We start from the raw sequence: 25897 nt of genomic DNA, 5'->3' as shown, positions 1-25897 counted from the left end.
TTCCATGCCCAGTAGGGGCCGTTTGGCAAAGCTCCATTGCTCCGCCGGTCCTAATCCGGCGGTTGACATTCCGCGTTCCTATGGCAGGACCGAGTAGACCCCCCCCCCCACGCGACACGGGACGATCGCCGCGATCTTCCCTTTGAGCAGCGCAGCTCGGCAGATGGTGGGTCGCGACCGTCGTGACCGAGCTCACGTCGACTCGGACGCTATGACAGCTGTGCAATGACTTTGTCGGTACATCATCGGTGTCATCGGCATCATCGGCATCAATGGCACCATCAGTAACCATCCATACCATTGGCATCATCCGTACCATTACCATTGGCACTATCAGTACCATCAGCACCAACAATGTGATCAGTACCATCATCGCCATCAGCAGCAACAATACCACGGTGACGTCACCACAGCGCTTGTCCCAGGCTAGGTGCACTTCGAGTCCACATGAAGAAGCGTCGAATGTACCATCGAAGGCATCATCATCATCGTCGCCATCGTCGCCATCGTCGCCATCAGTCTGCACCATCGGGTCCCGCCTCCGGCCCGTCGCTGTCGTCCGAGAAGCTGTCATCCTCATCGACGCCCGGCACCTGGCCCAGCGCCGCCTGCTCCAGCGCGCGTCTCCACGAGAGGAGCTGCTCGTCCGTGTCGGCCGCGAGGCCCAGGCGGCGCTGCGACTGCGCCAGGACGAGCGCCCGCCGGCCGTCCACGCCGTCGCCCGCCGCCGGCGACCGCACCTCGTAGCCCGGCAGCGGCAGCGTCTTGAGCGCCCTCACGTCCTGCGGGCGCACGCGCACACGGTCAACCACCTCGCCTGGTGTGCAGGAGGACGCCGGCCGCACGTTTGGAGTTTGCGTCTCTCTCCCCGTGGTCGCCTGGAGTTTTCTTTGGGGCCTTCCGGTTTTTCCCCTCCACATTTAAAATCAACGCGCCTTGAAGAGAATGTGGCCACGATACATTCTCACACGGTGACGAGCCACTTCTCGTTGGGCTGTCATTTGAGAGAGCCAGGTCGCTTCTGAAAAAGAGCTACATAGCTCAGTGGACCTTACCTGGTGAAATAAACATAGATCAGTTTAGACGGTGTACTACGTTGGGAGGCAGCGGATTGGAGGCAGTGGTTAGCTGCGGGGGGTGGTGGGGGCAGTGGGTGGCGGCAGTTAGCAGAGGGGGGGCAGCGGTTAGCGGAGGGGGGCGCTGGCACCTGCGGAGCGGCGTAGACGTAGAGCACGAGTGGGTCGCTGCGCGGGATGACGCACCACACGCGCGCCCAGCTCTGCCGCCCCCCACACTCCAGGAAGTGCAGCGAGCCGCAGATGATGCTCTCCCGTGTCGCCTCCTCGGCACTCTGCTTCTACCGGTGTGGTGGGTGGGACGGGAGGGGAGGGGCGTGACTGAAATGTTTCCCAATCTGATGAAGCAATCAGAATCGTGTGTTTTACCCTTCCTGGCAATAAAAGAGTCGTTAAGATGTTCAAACACCAAACAGAAACCTTTTTTGCGAGGCATCAAGTCGGCATTAACCATACGTACTTGTGGCAAAACATGTAAACAGACATGCCTGATAACATTCGCATTCTCTTTGAGTCTGATTGGCCTACACCAGAGACAGCCATGGCCTCGTCTCACCAGTGTGAGACCAGAGCACACGAAGCCGGACGGTGGTGGCTACGCTCCACGTGGCTGCCAACGCTGTGGAGGCAGCCAGCAGCGGGGAGGAGCTGTACCCCGGCTCGCCAGGAGGAGGCGGTACAGCAAGTGGACGAATCTCCATCTGTTTCCATCTGTACGGAGATGGAGCGTTGTACCCCATCCGCATGCTCCGGTTTCCTCCCACTCAACTAACTGTCCGAACGTATCTTAAAACAAAAACCCAATGCAGCAGCGGCGGCAGGAGCAGCAGCAGCAGCAGGACCCTCCTGAAAGCAGTCCTAGCACTCGGTGTAGGCTCTCCTGGCTGAATAAGGAACGTGCACGAGAGTCGCCAAAAACTACTAAAAGTCACGTGCAGCAACAAAGCCAAAAGCAATCGGCGCAAAAACAAACAAACCGCATCACACGAGGAATCTAACGCATCGCAAACACAACGGCACAGCAGCCCGGGGCGGCGGGCGCACAAACGAAGGGTGCGGCGTGACACGGGGGAGCCGGCCGCACCTGCAGGATGTTGCGGTTCTTGATGGCCGCCGTGCTGGTGCGCGCCTCCTCCGTGAGCTGCGCGTAGCAGGCCCCGCACACGCGCTGCAGCTTGCGCGGCTCGTACGCCAGCAGCACGCGGTGGTCCGAGCACTTAAAGCACACCACCTGCGGGGCGAGCACACCGCACGCGGCGCCACCGACGATCAGCACGGTCGGCTGCGTACCGTGCGAAAGAACTTTGCGCACGTTGACTACCTCGCCTGGTCTACGGGAGGTCGCGGGTTCGATCCCGACCCTGACGCCCGCTGCTGTATACTTGGAGTTTGCGGCGTCTCTCTCCCCGTGGTCGCATGGATTTTTCTCCGGGTCCTCCAGGGTTTCCCCTCCACATTTAAAATCAACATCACGTGTTTTAGAGTGTTTGGCTGCAATAAATGTACACACAATGATAAGCTACTTTGTTGAGCTGTCATTCGTGACCAGTTCGTCTCTGAAATTGAGCTATACAGCCTTACCTGGTAAAAGAAAAATACATACACCACGTGGTGGGGGGGGGGGGGGGGGGGCACGCCGCACCTTCCCGCAGGCGCGGCAGTGGTGGCGCCTGCGCGTGAGCGCCGTGAAAGGATCCTGGCAGGCCATGCACAGCGTGACGTTGACGTCGCGCACCCACATGGGGGCACGCTGGCCCAGCTCCAGCCCCTGGGTCGCGGGGGGGCTCTGAGGGGGGAGGGGAGGTCAAGCAAAGACACTTAGTGACACATAGAGACACAGTCTTACGGAAAGACAGACTTCCATAGAGACCCAAATAATTCCACAGAGACCCATAGACTTGCATGACGACCCACAAACTTAGAGACCAATAGACTTACGCAAAGACGCAGCTGAGTGATTTGCGGTGTCATTTTTCTGATTTAGCAAACCTGCACCGCGGCGCGGGTACACAGTGGCCGAGTGCTCGTTTCGCTTGACGTCACGGGACCTTTAACGTCCACCGCAAAGCAGACGGCGAGCACGAATTTACCACACCAACACGGCATTAACCAGGGCAGCCTGCCGGAGCCTAACCGCCAAATCTCTGCAACGAGCGCCGAACGCGCGACCGCTGGGCAACGTCGGAGACATTCGCAGCAAAAAGAAACGTGCAGCACCAGACGTCATCGTTGCGCTCGTCGCTGGCTCACCGACACGCTGGGGCCCTCGACCACGTCCTTCTTGTGGCCCATGAAGGTCTCCTCCTTCTCGCGGAATGTCTTTATCACCTCGTTAATGGCCTGGAAGTGTGGCACCAGGTTGCACCGTCAGGGTCGGACTGACCGAACGCGAGCCCCGAACCCAGGGTCCGTCTACGGCTCGTGCGTGCGTGTGTGCGTGCGTGTGCGTGCGTTAGTGACACTAGGTGGCATTAGAGTGGTATTTGTAGTCGAGACAACGCACGTTTCTGGGAGGCTCAACCATGACACGTGGTGGTGCTGAGCTGGAAGCCCCACCCACTTTCACTTAGCCACGCCCTGCTCAACCATTAACTCCGCCAACACAGCGAGCGGATTGCCCGTTCTCACATTGGCCCCGCCCACTACTCGGGTAACCCCGCCCACTGCCTGGGTAGCCCCGCCCGCTGCCTGGGTAGCCCCGCCCACCGCCCAGGTAGCCCTGCTCATCGCCCGCATCATGAGTTGAGCACGAAGCCAGAAGCTTTGAACCAGAGACAAAAACCCGATCGTCGCCAACGCTCCGGAGGGGACACCGGGACAGAACTTTCTGAAACTGCCGCGAGTGGCCCGGCCGAACCGAGTTCGATTCCAGCTCACGGCCAACACCGGTGACGATTACCTGAACCGGTCCTGGGCCTCTTAGAGGGCGACTCAGCCTCAAACGAGTACCTGATGCAGCGTGTAAACATCGCCACTGGGGAGACAACGGCAGCCGGCCGTGGTGCTGGCCACCCACCCCCTCGTGTGCCGTGACGGCCTTGATAGGTGCTACTCGCTAACAGCACTTGCCCCAACAGTCTGTTATGGCTACACGGGGATCTTTGTGAGGAGTGACACTCAGTATCTGAGTGTGACACAGTGCAGTCTACGAGAGTGTACTTTGCCCGAGCTGTCTGCTCTCACCTTCATCCACTCCTGCTTCTCTTTCTCCGTCCTTGCATCCAAAGGGAGCGGAGGGGGAAGAAGGGAGGGAGGTGGAAGAGAGAGGGAGGAACACCGGGTCACTGTGAGTGCGAGTGTTCCACCGTTTAACTCCGTGACTTCAATCCCACCGTTAAAACTCTGGTTCCTCCTCCCTCCTCCTCCTCCGCGTGGCTCGAGGAGGAGGGGGAGGAGCAGGTGTGAACTCCGCACACCAAGAGTGAAAGGCAACACCTGGAGAGGTGACGGGCGGCAATGGGAAGGAGGGGCGAGCAAAGCATTTGTAGCAGAGCAAACTTGCCGGCCAAATGCACTCCCTGAAGCCAGCCCTCGCTCGTGAGCCACGAGGAGCAGGCCCAGCCCTTACCAGCCAGAGAGGCAGCTGTCACCGACCCGAACCAACCAGCCAACCACACACTCGCAGTGGCAACTCTTTAACTTAACCTACTGGCCTGAACCCATCTCCACGACCCCAGCCCCCCGTCATTACCGAGCCTGGAAGTCAATGGTCCTCTGGACTCCGCAGACCTGGAACGTGGGGACCTGGTCGTGTTGGTTCACGTCCTTCACCTGCAGGGCCACGACATCATCACCATCAGTAGCATGATCATCATCAGCACGAGTTTCACCTTAAGCAGCAGCAGCAGTAGCAGCAGTAGCAGCAGCAGTAGCAGCAGTAGCAGCAGCAGTAGCAGCAGTAGCAGCAGCAGCAGCAGCAGATTCGTCATCAGCATCACCATCAGCAGGAAAAGCAGCATTGACAACAACAGGAGAAATATCGCACGCATCCACAGAAACATCAGCATCACCATCCACAGCAACATCAGCATCACCATCCACAGCAACATCAGCATCACCATCCACAAAAACATCAGCATCACCATCCACAGCAACATCAGCATCACCATCACCAACATCAGCATCACCATCCACAGAAACATCAGCATCACCAGCAGCTGGTCAGTGCAATTTGGCGAAAGAAAGGGAGGGGGAGCACGTGGGGGTGGGGGCGCTTTCGGACGTCGCTCGTCGCTTCTGTGAGCCGTGAACGAGAATCGAGCTCTGCCCGCGGAGCTGGGGAGCTGGGGAGCTGGGGAGCTGGGGAGCTGGGGAGCTGGGGAGCTGGGGAGCTGGGGAGCTGGGGAGTTGGGGAGCTGGGGAGCTGGGGAGTTGGGGAGCTGGGGAGCTGGGGAGCTGGGGAGCTGGGGAGCTGGGGAGCTGGGGAGCTGGGGAGCTGGGGAGCTGGGGAGCTGGGGAGCTGGGGAGTTGGGGAGTTGGGGAGTTGGGGAACTGGGGAGTTGGGGAGCTGGGGAGCTGGGGAGCTGGGGAGTTGGGGAGCTGGGGAGCTGGGGAGCTGGGGAGCTGGGGAGCTGGGGAGTTGGGGAGCTGGGGAGTTGGGGAGCTGGGGAGCTGGGGAGCTGGGGAGCTGGGGAGTTGGGGAGTTGGGGAGCTGGGGAGTTGGGGAGCTGGGGAGCTGGGGAGCTGGGGAGCTGGGGAGCTGGGGAGTTGGGGAGTTGGGGAGTTGGGGAGCTGGGGAGTTGGGGAGCTGGGGAGTTGGGGAGTTGGGGAGCTGGGGAGCTGGGGAGCTGGGGAGCTGGGGAGCTGGGGAGCTGGGGAGTTGGGGAGCTGGGGAGCTGGGGAGCTGGGGAGCTGGGGAGTTGGGGAGTTGGGGAGCTGGGGAGCTGGGGAGTTGGGGAGCTGGGGAGCTGGGGAGCTGGGGAGCTGGGGAGCTGGGGAGTTGGGGAGCTGGGGAGTTGGGGAGCTGGGGAGTTGGGGAGCTGGGGAGCTGGGGAGCTGGGGAGCTGGGGAGCTGGGGAGTTGGGGAGTTGGGGAGTTGGGGAGTTGGGGAGCTGGGGAGCTGGGGAGCTGGGGAGTTGGGGAGCTGGGGAGCTGGGGAGTTGGGGAGTTGGGGAGCTGGGGAGCTGGGGAGCTGGGGAGCTGGGGAGCTGGGGAGTTGGGGAGTTGGGGAGCTGGGGAGCTGGGGAGCTGGGGAGTTGGGGAGCTGGGGAGCTGGGGAGTTGGGGAGCTGGGGAGTTGGGGAGTTGGGGAGTTGGGGAGCTGGGGAATTGGGGAGCTGGGGAGCTGGGGAGCTGGGGAGCTGGGGAGCTGGGGAGCTGGGGAGCTGGGGAGCTGGGGAGCTGGGGAGTTGGGGAGTTGGGGAGCTGGGGAGTTGGGGAGTTGGGGAGCTGGGGAGCTGGGGAGCTGGGGAGCTGGGGAGCTGGGGAGCTGGGGAGTTGGGGAGTTGGGGAGCTGGGGAGTTGGGGAGCTGGGGAGTTGGGGAGCTGGGGAGCTGGGGAGCTGGGGAGCTGGGGAGTTGGGGAGCTGGGGAGCTGGGGAGCTGGGGAGTTGGGGAGTTGGGGAGCTGGGGAGTTGGGGAGCTGGGGAGCTGGGGAGCTGGGGAGCTGGGGAGTTGGGGAGCTGGGGAGCTGGGGAACTGGGGAGCTGGGGAGCTGGGGAGCTGGGGAGCTGGGGAGCTGGGGAGCTGGGGAGCTGGGGAGCTGGGGAGTTGGGGAGTTGGGGAGCTGGGGAGCTGGGGAGTTGGGGAGTTGGGGAGCTGGGGAGTTGGGGAGCTGGGGAGTTGGGGAGCTGGGGAGTTGGGGAGTTGGGGAGCTGGGGAGCTGGGGAGCTGGGGAGTTGGGGAGCTGGGGAGCTGGGGAGTTGGGGAGCTGGGGAGCTGGGGAGCTGGGGAGCTGGGGAGCTGGGGAGTTGGGGAGCTGGGGAGTTGGGGAGCTGGGGAGCTGGGGAGTTGGGGAGCTGGAGAGCTGGGGAGCTGGGGAGCTGGGGAGTTGGGGAGTTGGGGAGCTGGGGAGTTGGGGAGTTGGGGAGCTGGGGAGCTGGGGAGCTGGGGAGTTGGGGAGTTGGGGAGCTGGGGAGCTGGGGAGCTGGGGAGCTGGGGAGCTGGGGAGCTGGGGAGCTGGGGAGCTGGGGAGTTGGGGAGCTGGGGAGCTGGGGAGCTGGGGAGCTGGGGAGTTGGGGAGTTGGGGAGCTGGGGAGCTGGGGAGCTGGGGAGCTGGGGAGCTGGGGAGTTGGGGAGCTGGGGAGCTGGGGAGCTGGGGAGCTGGGGAGTTGGGGAGCTGGGGAGCTGGGGAGTTGGGGAGCTGGGGAGCTGGGGAGCTGGGGAGTTGGGGAGTTGGGGAGCTGGGGAGCTGGGGAGCTGGGGAGTTGGGGAGCTGGGGAGCTGGGGAGCTGGGGAGTTGGGGAGTTGGGGAGCTGGGGAGCTGGGGAGCTGGGGAGCTGGGGAGTTGGGGAGTTGGGGAGCTGGGAAGTTGGGGAGTTGGGGAGCTGGGGAGCTGGGGAGCTGGGGAGTTGGGGAGTTGGGGGGCTTGGGAGTTGGTCTGTGGGGACACCGTGGTCGCTCTGTGTCCTCACCTCGAGGTCTCTGACGTTGATCCGCGTCCTCAAGCTGTAGCGCTGGCCCATGGACCACAACTTGGGCACGCAGTGCAGCAGCATGGTGTTAAACTACGCCAGGTTGGGAGGGGGGGGGGGGGCAAAGTGTCAGGGTGGTGTGAGAGTGCAGGGTGCAGCAGGCAGCATTGGTGCCTACGACGTACTACTGATGAGTCCTACTAAGGATGAAACCAATGCATAGTTTGTGTACCTCAGTTTGTAGAGACCCATAGACTTAGAGTCCCATAGACTTAGAGTCCCATAGACTTAGAGACCCATAGACATAGAGACCCATAGATTTGCATAGAGGCTCACAGACATCTCGAGAGTGACTGCCACTGTCCGGCAGTCACAGTCACTCAAATGTATTTTGACGGTGACCTAAGACCACAATGTGCAGTTCTGGAGGAACTGCTGGTGGTTTTTTGCGTAATGCGCAAGGCTGAGCGCTGTTGACGCGTTTTTGGGGGTTGTTTGAAACCCACCGCTGGGCACGTGACAGCCCTCATCCCCAGCCGTGTCGCGATTGCGCCATCGCGTTCATGCCGATCATGAAGTTTGCTCCTGATTGTGCTGCTGATGATGGCAACGATGGTGCTGCCAATGCCGATGAGTCTACTGCCGATGCTGATGATGATGTTCTTGATGAGTCTGTTGCCGGTGATGATGATGACCCTGCTGCTGCTGTTGTTGGCCTCACCAGGAAGAGGTAGCGCTCCTGCGGGACACCGATGCGCACGGAGCGCTTGAGGATAATTCCCTCCTTGAGCAGCTCCGTGTCGGGGCACACAATGTCCGTCACCTCCCCGCCCAGCATCTCGTGGACGCGCAGTAGCGCCTGCATGTGCTCCTGGGGGGGGGGGGGGGTGGCAACACGCGGCAGACACGGTGAGACGAGTGGGGACACGGGGGGGGGGGGGGGGGGACACACACCGAGACACGCAGGTACAACGCACAGGGAGTCACGTGGGACACGTGGGGACACGCGTGTAACACATGGCGGACAGCTCGCGGGGACACGCAGAGAGGATGGGTGGGATACATACAGGGACACACACGGGCTAAGCACGCAGAGACACGTGGGGACACGGGGAGGGACACACGGCACATCTCATGAGGACACGCGAGGACACACAGGTACATGTGGGTACGTGTGGAGACACGCTGTGGGGCGAGTGATGTGTTTGCGGCGGCGAGTGTGAGAGAGGAGAGAGAGGGGAGAGAGATAAGAGCGGGGCTCACGTTTCGCCTGATGGCGCTGTTGGAATGCGTGGCGGCCGTGGCGATGAGATCCAGCGATTCTGCACACGGAGCAAAACACACACGGCGCAGGACACACGCACGTGCGCACGCACACACACACGGTTTTGGAACAGAACACGTGTCATGTAGAACAAAAGAGATGGAACAGAACGCACTCCATGTTAGACACACACGCATCACACACAGCTCTCAAATGAGCACACACCGCGCAGAACACAGAGATCAGAACAAAACACGCGCATCTCTCTGACATGAAGAGGCTCGTGGAATGAAACGTCAGACATCGTGCCGAACAACAAGCGCGGTACGACCCGAGAACACACCAGCGAGATACGCAGCAGCACAACCGTGAACACGCACGGCACGGAGCGCAACTTGCGCCAGCATAGAGCACACAGATCAGAACGGAACATGTCGTTTGGAACAGAACAACCACCGTTCGGAACAAACTTTAGGTATTTAATTTGACCGATTTACAAGACGTAAACGTTATGTTCCTAATATCGGACTGAATATTTCCCGGGTCGCTGGTGTAGACTGGGGCATGCGACGGGGTGACTCTGAGCAGCTTTGCCCAAGGCAAGGGGTGGCAAGGGGTGGCAAGGGGTGGCAAGGGGTGGCAAGGGGTGGCAAGGGGTGGCAAGGGGTGGCAAGGGGTGGCAAGGGGTGGCAAGGGGTGGCAAGGGGTGGCAAGGGGTGGCAAGGGGTGGCACACGGAACGCGGCGTGTGCCAGGCGCCTCACTCTCGGCGTCGGGGCGGTCGGGCGCGCCGGGTGCCAGCCGCTTGAGGTAGTCCTGCAGCAGCAGCTGGTAGCGTGGGATGCGCTGCACGGGGCCCAGCATGTGGTTCTGCAGCGTCAGGTTCATGCACTCCGCCTGCCGCTGGGGTAGGGACCCCGGGATGGAGAGGGGAGCGGGGGCGCGGGGAAGGAGGAGGGGGTCCCCAGTGGGTCCCGAATAAGATGAGGGAAGAGGGGAGGGAAGAGGGGAGGGGGGCAGAGGAGAGATGAGTCCGTGGGGGTCCGATGTGACAGGAGATAGGGTGGTATTAAGGATTGCACGTGCGAGTGTGTGTGCGAGTGTTCTTTATGTGCACGTGCATCATGGGGAGCGGTAGTGTAGTGGATAACACTGCGCTACGAACCCGGCGGACCGAGTTTGATTCCCGCTTCGTTGCGGCAAATACCAGTTGTGAATATTTGAACTGGTCCTGGGCCTCCAGTGCCTGGTGTGGTGTGTAAACATCATCAAGGGGAGACAAAGGCGGCCTGGCGTGGTGCTGGCCACCCACCCCCTCGTGTGTCGTGCCAGCCTTTATAGGCGCTCGTGAACAGCACTTGCTTGCTCCAGCAGTCAGCTAAAGCCTATACGGGGGACCTTTGTCTTTGTGTGCATGCGCGTGCGTGTGCGTGTGTGTGACAGACAGGGGGTCGTTTGCGGTCCGTTTCAAGGTGGCACATGGCGGGGCCGTGCCAAGCGGTGGTCACCGCATCGCGTGCTTTCGGATGCGCTTCTGCGGCCGTCTGGAACGCTCTTCTTTCTGATATTAGGAAGCCACTGGCGCTATGCACTTTTAAATCAAGATTGAAAACGAATTTCTTGAGAACTGCTTTTTGTGTTTAGTTTGTAGTCCTTCCCCCCGCACCTCCGATGAGCACGGTTGGTAATGTACGGTGCGAAAGAAGTTCAACATACACACACATACAGAGGTCTCAAACCAGGAGGGCTCGGCACGTGCTGTTTGCGAGCAACGTGGAGATGTGGCTCTGGCTACAGCGAGTCCGACAAAGGCAGGGGGGGTTGTGGGGGGTACGCCCCCCACACGGAGATGGAGCAATGAAATAAAACGCGTGTGCAGGCAGGTGCCAGGTGCATTGTTGCATCGCAGGACTGCGGAGTGGGTCGGGGGCCGTGAGAAACGGAAGTAGCGGGACCCACGCTGCGTCAGCACGTGCGCGCGTGCGTGTGTGCGTGCGTACGTACGTGTGCGTGCGCATGTGTGTGCGTGCGTGCGCATGCATACGTGTGTGTGTACGTGTGCGTGTGTGCATGCGTGCGTGTGTGCGTGCGTACGTGTGTGCGTGCGTGTGTGTGTGCGTGCGTGTGTGCGTGCGTACGTGTGTGCGTGCGTACGTGCGTGTGTGCGTGCGTGCGTGTGCGTGCGTACGTGTGTGCGTGCGTGCGTGCGTGTGTACGTGCGTGTGTGCGTGCGTATGTGTGTGCGTGCGCATGTGTGTGCGTGCGTGCGCATGCATACGTGTGTATGTACGTGTGCACGCGTGTGTGCGTGTAAACGTGCGTGCGTGTGTGTGTGCGTGCGTATGTGTGTGCGTGCGTGCATGCACCTGGATGTCGAGGACGATGTCGGCGAAGCGCGACGACTGGGTGGTCCAGGTGGACACCAGCTTGTGGGCGTCGTCGAAGTTCTTCACGTAGACCCCGTACATCTTGAGGAACGGCGCCAGCTTCTGCAGGATGTCCCCGATGCGCGGGTTCGTGTCCCTGGGGCGGTGAGGCGGAGACCAGGTCACGCAGGGGTCGTGGTAACGATCAGGACTCATTAAACGTCCCTGCTTGCGATGCAGAGCCTCGGGCTACGTGTCTAAGCCACTCCAGTCTTCACGGCCCACCATGGTTACGCCATTTTGCATTTGCCAATCTTCTCGGTTGACGTGCAAGTTAGGTTCTTGCAAATGAAGCCGGGGCGATGGTGGCGGCACTGCTACGTAGGGCCGCCTGTAACCCAGCGCTGCGGAGGAAGCAGCGAGGGTTGGTGGATCGCCGCGTGAATGTTGTGAAACTCCCTTCCCGCGGGCGCATGAGGAGGTTCCGCTCTGCCCTGGCTCGCCGGGATACGGCGGTCCAGGAAGCGTGGAATCATCTCCACCTGCCTCATCCGTATGGGAGATAGAGCGTTGCCCCCTCGCACACGCGTCGGTTTTCTCCGGGCGCTCTGGTTTCCTCCCACGTGTACTATCAACACAACTCATCATGAATTGGCTGAAAAGCATCTTCATCCACGCGCGCCTCCGTGTGGGGGATTGCGCAGCGTTTATGAGATGCAGTGCCATAAATGTCACTGCCATAAAACGACCGCAATAATATGTATTAATACACACTGCACTTGCCTGATGATTGGTAAACAAGACCAAAGTAGAAACACACACACAGTCTCTATCCTAATTTGGTCGCGAGATGTTAACTACCTCGCCTGGCATGCAGGAGGTTGTGGGTTCAATCTCAGCCCTGACGCCTGCTTATATTTGGAATTTGCATGTCTCTCTCCCCGTGGTCGTGTGACATTTTCTCCGGGCCCTCCGGTTTTTCCCTCCGCATTTAGAATCGACATCACGCGTTTACAGTATTTGGCTGCTATACATTTCCACGTGATAAGCCAACTTCGTTGCGGCCAGGTCGCTTCTGAAAAAGAGCTGTACAACAGCTCAGTGGGCCCATCGTGGTCAAATAAAAAGAGTCTACAGTTTTATTATGAGACTGCAACCGCTGCCCGCGCCAACGCCGTGGCCGCCGCACGCACCACTCCTGCATGCGCTGCTCGAGCTCGGGCAGCAGGAAGTCGCGGTGGAAGCTGTGGATGGAGGGGAGGTTGGAGAAGAGCCGCGACACCACCTCCACCGGGAACGACCCCTTCTCCGCCTCCTCCCGCAGCTGCTTGTGGAACACCTGCGGGGCGACCCACGGGCAGGGCGGGTGACAAACTCTTGACCTCGAGAGACGGCGGGGAGAGAGGTCGGATCATCAGCTCGCCGGTTCGTCCGCTCTGCGCGCCATTCTTACGGCATCGGGCAGCCCATCGGCGTTGGTTCAAGTCAGCCTGTCTCTGTTGATGAGACACTGACTGTTGAAACCAGTCTTTGCCGATGAACATCAGGTAACTCCCCAGCGTTGTTTCAAGCCAACCTGACTGCTGATGAGGCAATGAATGCCTAAACTGGCCCAGAGTTTTGCTTGCGTTGACTAGCCAGTGCTGCTAAACGTATGCACTCCCAGATGGCCGTGTGAATGATGGGATGTGTAAAGAACGCAGTGCTGTACACGACAACGCCCCTCATGATGCTGCGCGAGTCTCGTGGTGCAAGGCTCTCACGAAGGGAGGAACCATCCCGGGTCCCTCTTGCAAGCGACGCTCACCCGGCAATCTTGAGTTCTCATCCCGTTAACCAGACACACTCCGCAGTGGGGGGGGGCAATCTGGACATCTGTGAAAAGAGCTTCATAGCTCATCGGATTCCTCCACTCTAAATAAAGATTCTGATGCTGCCCCGGTCCCTTTGCTTCACTTTGCATGCAATACCCCGCGGTGTCCACCAGGAGGCGCCCCTCCCACGGCAGAGTGATGGAGGGACCCCTGACCCGACCCTTCTGTAGGTGCATGTGCAGGTGCCGAGTGTAGGTGTCGGTGCAGGGTGCTGGGTGTAGATACGGGTGTAGGTGCAGGGTGTAGGTGCAGGGTGTAGTGGCAGGATGTAGGTGCGGGGTGTAGGTGCAGGGTGTAGGTGCGGGGTGTAGGTGCAGGGTGTAGGTGGGGGGGTGTAGGTGCAGGGTGCAGCGTGTAGGTGCAGGGTGTAGGTGCGGGGTGTAGGTGGGGGGGTGTAGGTGCAGGGTGTAGGTGGGGGGGTGTAGGTGCGGGGTGCAGGGTGTAGGTGCAGGGTGTAGGTGCGGGGTGTAGGTGCAGGGTGCAGGGTGTAGGTGCAGGGTGTAGGTGCGGGGTGTAGGTGCGGGGTGTAGGTGCAGGGTGTAGGGTGTAGGTGCAGGGTGTAGGTGCGGGGTGTAGGTGCAGGGTGCAGGTGCAGGGTGTAGGTGCGGGGTGTAGGTGCAGGGTGCAGGTGCAGGGTGTAGGTGCAGGGTGTAGGTGCAGGGTGTAGGTGCGGGGTGTAGGTGCGGGGTGTAGGTGCAGGGTGCGGGGTGTAGGTGCGGGGTGTAGGTGCGGGGTGTAGGTGCGGGGTGTAGGTGCGGGGTGTAGGTGCGGGGTGTAGGTGCGGGGTGTAGGTGCGGGGTGTAGGTGCAGGGTGTAGGTGCAGGGTGCAGGGTGTAGGTGCAGGGTGTAGGTGCAGGGTGTAGGTGCAGGGTGTAGGTGCAGGGTGCAGGGTGTAGGTGCAGGGTGCAGGTGCAGGGTGCAGGTGCAGGGTGAGCACCTCATCCAGGAGGCTGAGCCTCTTCACGTAAGTCCTCTCCGTCTCCAGCAGCTCCATGGCGGTGAGGTGCAGCTTCTGGAGGAGGGGGAACCGACGGGGGGACGTCGTGACGAGGTCGGCGAGGTGGTGGCCGTGCCAGGTTCACAGTGGCCGTGCCAGGTTCACAGTGGCCGTGCCAGGTTCACAGTGGCCGTGTCAGGTTCACAGTGGCCGTGCCAGGTTCACAGTGGCCATGCCAGGTTCACAGTGGCCGTGCCAGGTTCACAGTGGCCGTGTGAGGTTCACAGTGGCCGTGCCAGGTTCACAGTGGCCGTGCCAGGTTCACAGTGGCCGTGCCAGGTTCACAGTGGCCGTGTCAGAGACACTCGGACAGGATGGCCGAGGTCCTGGGTTGGGATCTGGGTCTGGCTGCCTGTGAGTGAACCGCACAGACGCCTATGGACGGACATAACCCCGTAGACTCGCACAGAGACCCATAACCCCGTAGACTCACAGAGACCCATAACCCCGTAGACTCGCACAGAGACCCATAACCCTGTAGACTCGCACAGAGACCCATACACCCCATATAGACGGAGCTGTGGTCCAACCAGGTTCTCAAGGGTCGCCAGTTGATGGCCTCAGTTCGATTACCAATAACTCGGAGGTCGATTCACAACACGCTCCTGACTCACATAGAGAGCCACAAACCTACAACGGAGACCCATAGTCTCACAGCGAGACCTACAGACTCACATAGACAGCCAGTGGACTCACACAAGAGAGCCAACGACCTACACAACAGACCCATAGACTCACAGAGAGACCTATACAACAACCGCCATTCCCCACTAAATGGCGGTGACGTCACCACGGCGCTTGTGCCAGGCTATGTGCACGTTAAGGCCACGTGAAGAGACCTGTACACTCACACAGAGACCCACAGATTTACACAGACCGAGTTGTGATTAAACCGGTTCCACGAGTGTAGTGAGTTGGTGGCACCAGCCTGGTCACCTATGAGTGCACAAATAAGCCCCCCCCCCCCTACATCACTTCGAATTTGTTTTCAAAATGCCAATTTGTCTGTCACGTGGCACACAAGAATCTCTGTGGCTGGGCGAGGGGCAAAGCGTTGCCCCCCCCCCCTCTTCTGTGGGGATGAGAGGTCACCCTCAGGAACCCCCGACAGGAGTTCTATCATATCTACTTCCACGGACCGTTCTCGAACACGAGGTGGTGATGCGCCGCTCTCTTTGAGGGTTCCAAACGGATCTGCCGTCACGTGACAACAACAGCGCTAATTAGGGAGGCGATTTCAAATAATAATTTTACGTTATTTTATTATTATTATTTCTCAAGATTGTGTTACATGTTGCTGCCTCTCGTGACCGGAGGGATTTACAAACCCATTCCATGCGCCACAAAGACAAATATCCCCTGTGTAGCCTTCACAGAGTTCTGTGAGAGAGCACCTATGAAGGCCGGCACGGCACACCAGGGGGTGGGTGGCCAAAACGACGCCCGACCGCCTTTGTCTCCTTCGTGGCGATGTTTACACAACGCACCAAGTACTCATTTGAGGCTGAGTCGACCTACGGGAGGCGCTGGACCGATTCAGATAATCGTCACTGGTGTTGGCCGTGAATGGGAATCGAACCCGGGTTTGTAGCGGAGCGGAGCGGAAACCGCTACACTACATACGCCACACAGACACACACAGACAAACACAAACACACACAGACACACACAGACACACACACAGACACACACACAGACACACACAGGCGCACAGCAGACACACACAGGCGCACCCGGATAAACATTCATTGTGAAACTAGGAATCAGTTTGATTACAGCCGCAATGAATCGGCATCTGGGGGGTAATCTAACGGGGGTGGCTCTGCTGATGAGACCCTGAAGGTCGGGACCGGTCCCGGGGTCGCTCGCGGGAGCAAGTGCTGATGGTGGATAGCGACGTTGGCTATTGAAGGCCAACAGGCTGATGGTCCAACTCACGTGTTGACTTATCTGTTACGACGCAGCACGAGACTTTGTTTGTTCTCATCCATAATGAACTGGGGACATGCGGGGGGGGGCAGTGTGATCCCCCAATCCCCACCGCAGCCCCCCCCCCCGGCCCATCCATTGCTTCCGTGTTGACCAAGTAAGCTTGCCGAGTACACAAGTGTGGATTTGACAGCATGCAAATAATACTGCACGAGTCCACCTCCTCGCGTTGCCTCCAGCAGACTGGGGGGACACGTGGTCTGAGCAAGCACCGATGAAGGCCGGCACAGCACACACAGAGACACAGACACAGAGACACACACACAGTAGACACACACACACAGATACACAGACACACCTCAGAGCCCCAAAAAGACACACAGAAACACAAATGGTACAGAGACACCAACATACAAAGACACACACACAAAGACCCGCACCAAAGACAAAGGTTCCCCGTATAACCTGATAGACTGTGGCGGCAAGTGCTGCAAACGAGCACCTATGAAGGCGGGCATGGAACACGAGGGGGTGGGGTGGCCAGCACCACGCCCGGCCGCCTTTGTCTCCCTAGTGACGATCTTTACACACCCCACCAGGTACTCATTTGAGGTTGAGTGGACCTAGGAGATGCCCAGGACGGGTTCAGATAATGAATCAGTCACCGGTGTTGGCCGTGAGCGGGAATCGGGTTTGTAGCGCAGCGCACTCACCGCTACACTACCGCTCCCCACGTACTCACTCAGACAACACAAAGACACACAGACAACCTCACACACACACACAGACAACCTCACACACACACAGACAACCTCACACACACCCCACCAACTCGCCACCTGTGTGTGTCCCCTCCCCGAGTCTCGGTGTGCACACAGCCCCGGGACTGCCGAGTCAGCATCGTGGCAGCCCCGAGGGGAGGGGGGGTGGCTGAAGCACAAATAACCCAGACCCCCCCCCCTACTCATCACCCCCCCCCTACTCATCACTCCCCCCCCTACTCATCACCCCCCCCCCCTACTCATCACCCTCCCCCACTTCCCCGTCCAGGCAGAGTCGCCCATAGGGGGGGGGGGTGGTGTGGGGGGCCCGGGGCAAACCCCATCCTGTGTGTGCCTCCCCGCGACGCCTTCAAACTAAGCCGTGACGTCGAATCGCGGAGCCCCCCCAAAGCGTGGGGCCCCCCCAAAGCGCGCCCCCCCCCCCCAAAGCGCGCCCCCCCTCCCAAAGCGCGGGGCCCGGGGCGGTCGCCAATCACGTCTCACGGTTGGTATCGGGGCTCAAGGGGCGTGGCCGTGATGGTGATCGTGATGGTGATCGTGATGATGATCGTGATGATGATCGTGATGATGATCGTGATGATGATCGTGATGGTGATCGTGATGATGATCGTGATGATGATCGTGATGATGATCGTGATGATGATCGTGATGATGATCGTGATGGTGATCGTGATGGTGATCGTGATGATGATCGTGATGATGATCGTGATGATGATCGTGATGATGATCGTGATGGTGATCGTGATGGTGATCGTGATGATGATCGTGATGATGATCGTGATGATGATCGTGATGATGATCGTGATGATGATCGTGATGATGATCGTGATGGTGATAGTGGGCGCCGCGACGTGAGTGTGTGCGGGTACAACGCGAACGTGCGGGTGAGGGCTATAGATAGGGTTCGAGATAGGGGTTGGGGTATGGGTAGATATCGTCAGGGTTAGGGTTGGAGATGGGTGGGGTTAGGGGAATCGTTGGGGTTAGGGGGTGGGGCTAGGGTTGGCCTGTTTTGTTGATGTTAGGGTCAGGATTATGGTGAGAGTTCTTGTTAGACACGAGGATTCGGGTGAGGGAGAGGGTTTTGGCTATAGGGTTAAGGTTACCGTTGGAGTAGGGTTTGCGTTTTGGTTAAAGATAGGGTTAAGATTATGGTTGTACGTTGAACTTCTTTCGTACCATACATGACCAACCGTGCTAATCAGAGGTGCGGTTGGGGCTGGGGTTCGGGATAAGGTTGGAGTTGTGGTTAGAGAGCAAAGCGAACCTCGTGGTTGGGGTTAGCCACGTAGATTAGGGTTGGAGTATGGGCCACGATTAGGATTATGATAAGTGACCGTCTTAAGAGTTAAGGTTAGGATTAGGGTTGGAGACGGGAATGGGGTTTGGGTGTTAGGGTTACGGTTAAGGGTTAAGGATTATGGTCTAGGAAAGGGTTAGTCACATGCTCTTGAAGTATTGAGTCTTTGTACCGAATTTAAAAAAGCCTCTTTCTTGTTCTTCTGCTTGCCGACCCCTGGTCTGGGATTAGGGTGGGGATGAGGTCACCACGGTTTAATTTCCCACTGAATATTCTGCGGGTCGCCAGTGTCGACTGGAGTAGGTGGGCAGGTGACTCGAGTCGCGGCCACAGTCATAGCGAGATGTGGGCATACTGGGTGTGGTGTGCCGGGCGTGGAAAATATGTTCTGGATCTCTGACCCAGACAGAGGCGGCTTAGATGAAACCCTGCCTGTAGTCATCGTCTTTGTCTCCGTTCATCTCGTTTGTATTGTCCCACTCGTTTGTATTGTCCGACTCGTTTGTATTGTCCATCTCATTTCCATTGTCTGTCTCATTTGTATTATATACCTCGCTTGTATTGTGAGTCTTGTTTGTGCCTCACTTTCATTGTCCCACTGGCAGTGTTCGTCTCGCTTGCTCCCACTCGAGCTCGCTTGCTCCAGCTCGCGCTCGCACGCTTCCCCAGCCACCGGGACGAGACAAGGGCCGCCAACAACGAGCCACACGCAACGCCGAGGGATCGCAAACACCAGACTGGTGTGATCGGAGCGCGGATGCGTGGCCAAGGTTTTCATATCGCCTCCTTCGAATTTCCATTTGTCTTCATGAGGGTTCAAGGCGAACATGACAGCCATCGGCCAACTCCCATCATAACAACAGCTGTGAGATGAGCACAATGACCCAAAAACTGGCTCTGCCGGTGGGGCGGAGAGACGGGGGCGGGGGGTTTACAAGTTCACGTCCCGTTCGGTAAAGCCCGGCAAGCCGAGAAGCTCTTTCTCGAGAGCGACTGGGCCGGCAGAATTGCGCAACGCCGTCACACCAAAGCGTCACCCAATTGTTGTAATATTCGGAAGAGGGCCATGAATAACATTTGTATTTTGACCCCCTACCTCGCCCCTCCCCGCCCCCCTCCACGGAGTGAGAATCCTACGGGGGTCAAACTACAATCTCACACCGGCGCTAATAGCTAACAACACCCACGTGCCCCGCGCAGGGCAATCGCTGTACGCGCGCGTGTGTGTTCTGTTTCCACTCGGGGGGAGTGGAGGCGCAGTGGTTAGCGCAGTGCGCGCAGCCAGCAACACGCACCAGAAACCATTACAATAAACCGGTCGTGTGCCTACACCTAGATCGACTCAGCCTGAGATGAGCTACCGTGGCCACTCGCTAGAGGCGAGAGCGGCCCGGCGTACGTGGTGCTGGCCACCCCCTTTGTGCACCGTCCCGACCTTCACAGGTGCTCCTCGCTAACAGCACTTGCCCCAATCGTCGGTTGTAAAACTATACGGGGGATCTTTGTCTTTGTTTGTCTTTGTGTTTTCACACCAGGCGATCGCTCAGAGCCCCGGGGCTGCTTCGCGCGCCCAACACCGGCCTGGTGACGGAGGGGGCGGCGATGATGATGATGATGGTGGTGGTGGTTATAATGATGATTGTGGTGGTGGTGGTGGTGGTTATAATGATGATGATGGTGGTGGTGGTGGTTATAATGATGATTGTGGTGGTGGTGGTGATGATGATGATGATGGTGGTGGTGGTTATAATGATGATTGTGGTGGTGGTGGTGGTTATAATGATGATTGTGGTGGTGGTGGTTGTTATAATGATGATTGTGGTGGTGGTGGTGGTTGTTATAATGATGATGATGGTGGTGGTGGTTATAATGATGATGATGGTGGTGGTGGTTATAATGATGATGATGGTGGTGGTGGTTATAATGATGATGATGGTGGTGGTGGTTATAATGATGATGATGGTGGTGGTGGTTATAATGATGATGATGGTGGTGGTGGTTATAATGATGATGATGGTGGTGGTGGTTATAATGATGATGATGGTGGTGGTGGTTATAATGATGATGATGGTGGTGGTGGTTATAATGATGATGATGGTGGTGGTGGTTATAATGATGATGATGGTGGTGGTGGTTATAATGATGATGATGGTGGTGGTGGTTATAATGATGATGATGGTGGTGGTGGTTATAATGATGATGATGGTGGTGGTGGTTATAATGATGATGATGGTGGTGGTGGTTATAATGATGATGATGGTGGTGGTGGTTATAATGATGATGATGGTGGTGGTGGTTATAATGATGATGATGGTGGTGGTGGTTATAATGATGATGATGGTGGTGGTGGTGGTGGTTATAATGATGATGATGGTGGTGGTGGTTATAATGATGATGATGGTGGTGGTGGTTATAATGATGATGATGGTGGTTATAATGATGATGATGGTGGTGGTGGTGGTGATGATGATGGTGGTGGTGATGATGATGATGATGGCGGTGGTGGTGATGATGATGATGATGGTGGTGGTGGTGATGATGGAGGGGGAAGCTTAGTGGGTGGGTGGGGGTCATCACTGTTTGCTTTGGTGTCGAGTGGCATGTGGCGAGGCGTGGGAGTTGACGATGTTACACGGAGAGCGATCATGACAGTGAGTGTTTTATGACGATGATGCGAATGTGTGAGACGATGACAATGTGTGTGTGTGTGATAATGCTCGTGATGATGATGTGATGTGTGTGATGTGAAGTGTGTGATGTTGGTGAGTGCTTAACAGCACTTGCCCCAACAGCCTGTTTAAGGCTATGCAAGTTGATGTGCGTGTCACGAGGATGTGTATCAAAATTGTCATCACGATCGTGAATGTTTTATGATGATGCAGATGTGTGATAATTATGGTGGACGATGATGGATCTGCTGATGACCGTGATTCGTGCTTGAGGAGGAGCGTGATGACAGCGATAATTAATGAGTCTCTGATGATGATTGGTGCCTTGAACTCTCATAAGGTCACTTCAAGCCGACTCAACCACCAACATAGACGCTGCAGTATAGGGGCAAGTGCAGTTAGCGAGCAACTATGAAGACCGGCATGGCACACGAGGGGGTGGGTGGCTAGCACCCTCGTGTTTAAACATCGCATCATGTACGCATTTGAGGCAGAGTCAACCTAGAGGAGACCCAGGACCGGCTCAAATATTCGCCACTGTTATTGGTCGAGGGCAGGAATCGAACTCGGGTCGCCAGATTCATAGTGCGGCGTGCTAACCGCTACACTACCGCTCCCCCGACACACACAGACAGACACAGACAGATAGACACAGACAGATAGACACAGACAGACAGACACAGACAGACACATACATACATACATACACAGACAGACAGACACATACAGACATAGACAGATAGACAAAGACAGACAGACACACACAACATGGGGACATGCGCGTCGTCACCTGAGCCGCGCTTGCCATCGGCTCCGGAGAGTTCGGCGGTTCGGGTTGGACCCCACACCCGGGAGATCCCGGGAGGCCCTGAGTCTCCACGCCACTGTCCCGGTTCGAGTCCTTGTCCCGGTTCGAGTCCTTGTCCCGGTTGGAGTCCCCGTCCGCGTCCCCCTCGGGGTCCGGCGCTCTGCCCCCGGGCCACGAACCCAGCAGCGACCGCAGCGAGGAGGCGGAGGGCGAGGAGGACGGGAGCGACGGCGACAGCAGGGAGTCGAACTCCTCCGCTCCGCACTCGCCGGTCACGCTCGCGCCGTCCTCCCTGCTGAACGGGCGCCGCTCATCGTCATCGTCACCACCACCACCATCACCACCATCGCCGCAATCGCCCCCGTCACCCCCGTCACCCCCGTCACCCCCGTCAACGCCGTCACCCCCGTCAACGCCGCCATCGTCACCCGCAGCCCCGTCACGCTGCCCGCACAGCAGCAGGCTGCTGCCCGCGGCGCCGCGCCACGCTGCCCTCCCGTCCGGCCCGTGCGGGGCCTGCTGGGGCTGCTCCGGCCCGCGCAGGCAGTGGCACCACCATCGCCGCCTGCGGCCAACAGCGCCTGCGGAGCGCGCGTCCTTCATGCCACGTCGAGCTTGACTTTAAAAATGAAGGTATAATAATAATAGTAATTGTGACGATGATCTCAGAGTGATCCCGGGCTCCCCCGCCTCCTTCACCGAGAAGCCCTCTGCAACTCGTGGCAAAGGCGGCTGCTGCGTGGAGCGTTCACTCCAAGGGCAGCGGCTGCCCCCTTTTTCAATAAATCACTCCCGGCGCTTCCCCGTCTCGTGCAGGTGAGAGCCACGCTCCAGCACCCGCAACCCCCCTTCCCCCACCCGCCCACCCGCCGCCTCCCCCACCACCCCCAGCCTCGCACGCGTGGCCGCTAAATTTGTCAGGCCGGGTTCGACTCCCGAGCCGAGCGGCGCTTCTCGCTGCGCTCAAGGGCGTCCCGCCGCCGCCGCCGTCGCCACCGCGAGCGGAGCGCGGACAGCCCCCGGTCCCCCCACACGCGGGGGAGGGGGGGGGGGGTGAAGAGGCGCGCCGGCTCGGAACGCGGTCCGCTCCCGTCGATCCCAGCCACCCACGCCGCACGCGTCACAACGACGCTCCACCGTCGTCGCCGTGGCTGCCGCCGCCGCCGCTGCTGTGGGCGCGTGCCGGGCGCCTCTATCAACAGGGACCCGCGGCCGCGTGCCCACCTCGCGTCAGGCACGGACCCGGACCTCACGGATACAGTAGCGCACACGGCAAATACAGCACCACCCCCACCGCCCACACCGGCTCCTCTCTCTCTCTCTGTGCGTGTGTGTAACGTGAGATCAGCCTGTCGCACGCACGCGCCCAGCCCCGCGGGTCTGACCCCCCCCTTCCCCTGCCTCCCCCGCGCTCACTCACCTGGGCGGACAGGTGAGGGCAGTGACCGTGAGTGGAGGTTCGCCCCTCCTCCAGCCCCCATGTCCCCCCCCAACGCCACAAACCCCTCCCCACCCCGCCACGTGCTCGAGGCACGGCCAATCTTTTTGTACAAAATCACGATCGTGCAGAGCAGAGGTCGAATGGCCCAAGACGCCAAGCGGCCAGCAACGAGCGGCACGATTGAAGTCATTGTGGGTGTCATGATCGGTGCCGTGGCTCAGTGGCACGCTAGCCGTCATGCCCTCGTTTAGAGGCTCTGCTGCCGGTGTCATCCAATCAAGAGGGGGGGAGGGGGGGGTAGCCAGCATCACGCCCAGCCACTCAGTGGCGGTGACGCCTTAGCACAGCACTCGTGCCAGGCTAGGTGCACTTTGAGGTTACCTCGTGAAGTGAGGAACGCTTGCTGCTGGCAAGAGGTTATGTATGGGATGTTGCGGGTGGAGACGACTGACAGATGGCCGCACACACAGACAAACTCACACGGCCCAAAAAACCCGCCACCTCCCCCCTTCGCTCCCAGTGACGTGTCTCACGTGAATCTGGGACATTCCTCGAGTCGCCGTTTCTTGAGTCTAGAAAGGGTTTTTTTTATCGTGAGAACTTGGGAGGGAAAAGAGACGAGGACGGGAGGAGGGAATTCCAGAGTGGCGCGGTGCGAAGGGAAGAAGCGGGAAGAGAAGTGAGGTGACCTGCAGTGCGGTGTGAGTGGGTGGATCGTTGGGTGAGTGAGGGAGCGTTGTTCTGACCTGCAGTGTGGTGAGTGGCTGAGTGAGTGAGTGCGTCAGTGGGCGAGTCGGTGAATTCGTGAATTCGGTGTGCTGTTGCGACCTGCAGTGTGACGAGTGAGTGAGCGAGCGGGTGGCTGAGTGGGCGCTAGACAAACCCAGTGCGTGACGTCGATCACAGCGGCTCACAGCGTTTCGCAGCAGACCTCACACACGCAACACTCATCCAGCGCCGCTGTGGAGGACTACCCTTACAACGCCTCCTGCACAGATCTGGCCATCGGCGTAATAAACATGAACACGAAGTGGATTTTTACGTAACCCACGAGCAGCACGGCCTTCTGTGAGTGCGTCGTTTACACAGCAACGGTGATTCAACACACGGAGCCACTGGCGGAGCCAGTGGGGGGGTGGGGTGGCACGTGCCCCCCCCAATGATCCGATCGAAATCCCTCATTTCGATCGGATCATTGGGGTTTATTAGTAGTAAATCGGCATTTTGCGACGCCCACTGCCACTGTGTAGTATATTATTACGTGCCTGGAACTCTATGAGATGATAGGACAATAGTCTGAGTTCATCATTGGCAATAAGTAACGGCAAAGCGGTTATAAGTGACTCAGAATTGTGCGCAGTTGCTTATACAGTACACGACTTCCCTGAAGGCAAACACCTTCAGCGAGCGCGATGCCGATCACACACCACGCGGTTCGAATTCGACCCTCGATCGATGGCTGTGCCATCGCCGCACACACGTTGAATAAAAAGCAAGGGACAAGTCCTTACTTACCAACAACTCCTTACTTACTAACAACTCCTATCATTTTTCATTGCTGGAGGGGTTACCCCCCTACCTGAAAATCTTGACTCTGCCATTGGCTGGAACCAAGTTCGACACACAACTAAATAATGCCACGTAATAATTACCATGATGATGATGAGAATTACCATGATGATGATGAGACACTTAATGTTGAAACCGATCCAGAGTTTGCTCACATTGAATCAACGTAGCTGACATTGCGCAATCCCAGAAGGCCTTGCGGCTCACGGGATGCGTATTTTATAATTACGGCGACTGGGGGCTGATGATTATGACGATGATGAGTACAACGATGATGATTACTACGATAGATGATCACGATGATGTCCCAACTACCGGGGGGCACCGGCCAGCTCAGCAGCCGAGGAAGTGACAGGGGGGGGGGGGGTCTCACCTCTCAGGGGCGTCTTTCGTGCGGGGGCTCTCTGCGGGGATCCCATCGTGCACCTCCTCGGATTCCGCCTGCTCGGGGAGCCCGGCCGGACGAGTCCACAGCCAGCTCAACTTGTTTTGGGCGGCCGCGGCCTCCATGGGCCGTGCGGCACCATCCTCCGGCACGGTCGCCGGGCCTGGCGTCGCCGTGGCTTGAGGCTTGGGGGTCAGGATGTCCGGCTTGCCTGCCGGGCCGGGCCCCGGCGTGGCCTGTGTCGGGGTCATGGGAGGGACCCCTCTGCATGCTGCGAGGGCCCTGGGGGTCTCAGAAATGTTCGGCCTAAACATCTTGGGCGTCTCGATCTTTCCCGGAGCTGTGGGCGACAGGACGTCCGTCTTGCTCGGTCTAAACGCTTTAGGAGTCTCAATCTTTCCAGGTTCTAGGCCACTCGCGGTCTCGGCTTTACCTGGTCCGAATACTTTCGGCAACTCAATCTTACCCGGACAAGGGTCGCCAGAGGTCACATTCTTGCTTGGTTCAAATACATTGGGCAACTCAATCTTTCCTGGCTCGTGGTCACTAGGGGTCTCAATGTGGCCAGGTCTGAACACGTGAGGAGTCTCAATCTTCACTGGCTTTGGGTCTCTTGAGGTCTCAGACTTTTTCAGTTCAAAAACTTTGGGCAACTCAATCTTTCCTGGTCCCGAGTCCCTCGGGGTCTTCTTCTTGCCCAGCTGAAAGACTTTGGGCAACTCAACCTTACCGGGACCTGGCTCTCTAGAGGTCTCCGTCTTGCCCGGCTCAAAAACCTTGGGCAACTCAATTTTACCGGGCCCATTGGCCCGCGAGATCTCAGCCTTGTCTGGCTCGGGGGCCCTGGGAGTCACGGCCTTTTGCAGGC

General features: G+C 58.7%; 1 protein-coding gene across 1 annotated transcript; it reads right to left on the bottom strand.

Moving 5' to 3' along the window:
• Positions 1–201: 201 nt before the first annotated feature.
• On the bottom strand, positions 202–25686 carry LOC144934706 (FYVE, RhoGEF and PH domain-containing protein 2-like). The gene is made up of 16 exons (XM_078860754.1): positions 25018–25686; positions 21617–21926; positions 14087–14161; positions 12469–12614; positions 11276–11432; positions 9674–9812; positions 8910–8968; positions 8368–8517; positions 7647–7739; positions 4768–4847; positions 4260–4290; positions 3327–3416; positions 2719–2862; positions 2161–2307; positions 1208–1351; positions 202–782 (listed from the first exon to the last, which is right to left on the bottom strand). Exons 1-16 carry the CDS (start codon positions 25341–25343, stop codon positions 516–518), a joined length of 2358 nt encoding a protein of 785 aa, XP_078716880.1. The 5' UTR covers positions 25344–25686; the 3' UTR covers positions 202–515.
• Between the last annotated feature and the right edge of the window lie 211 nt (positions 25687–25897).

This window comes from Lampetra fluviatilis, chromosome 11 (genome assembly GCF_964198595.1).
Source record: "Lampetra fluviatilis chromosome 11, kcLamFluv1.1, whole genome shotgun sequence".
Lineage (NCBI taxonomy): Eukaryota > Metazoa > Chordata > Hyperoartia > Petromyzontiformes > Petromyzontidae > Lampetra > Lampetra fluviatilis.
This window is presented reverse-complemented; position numbering and strand designations above follow the sequence as displayed.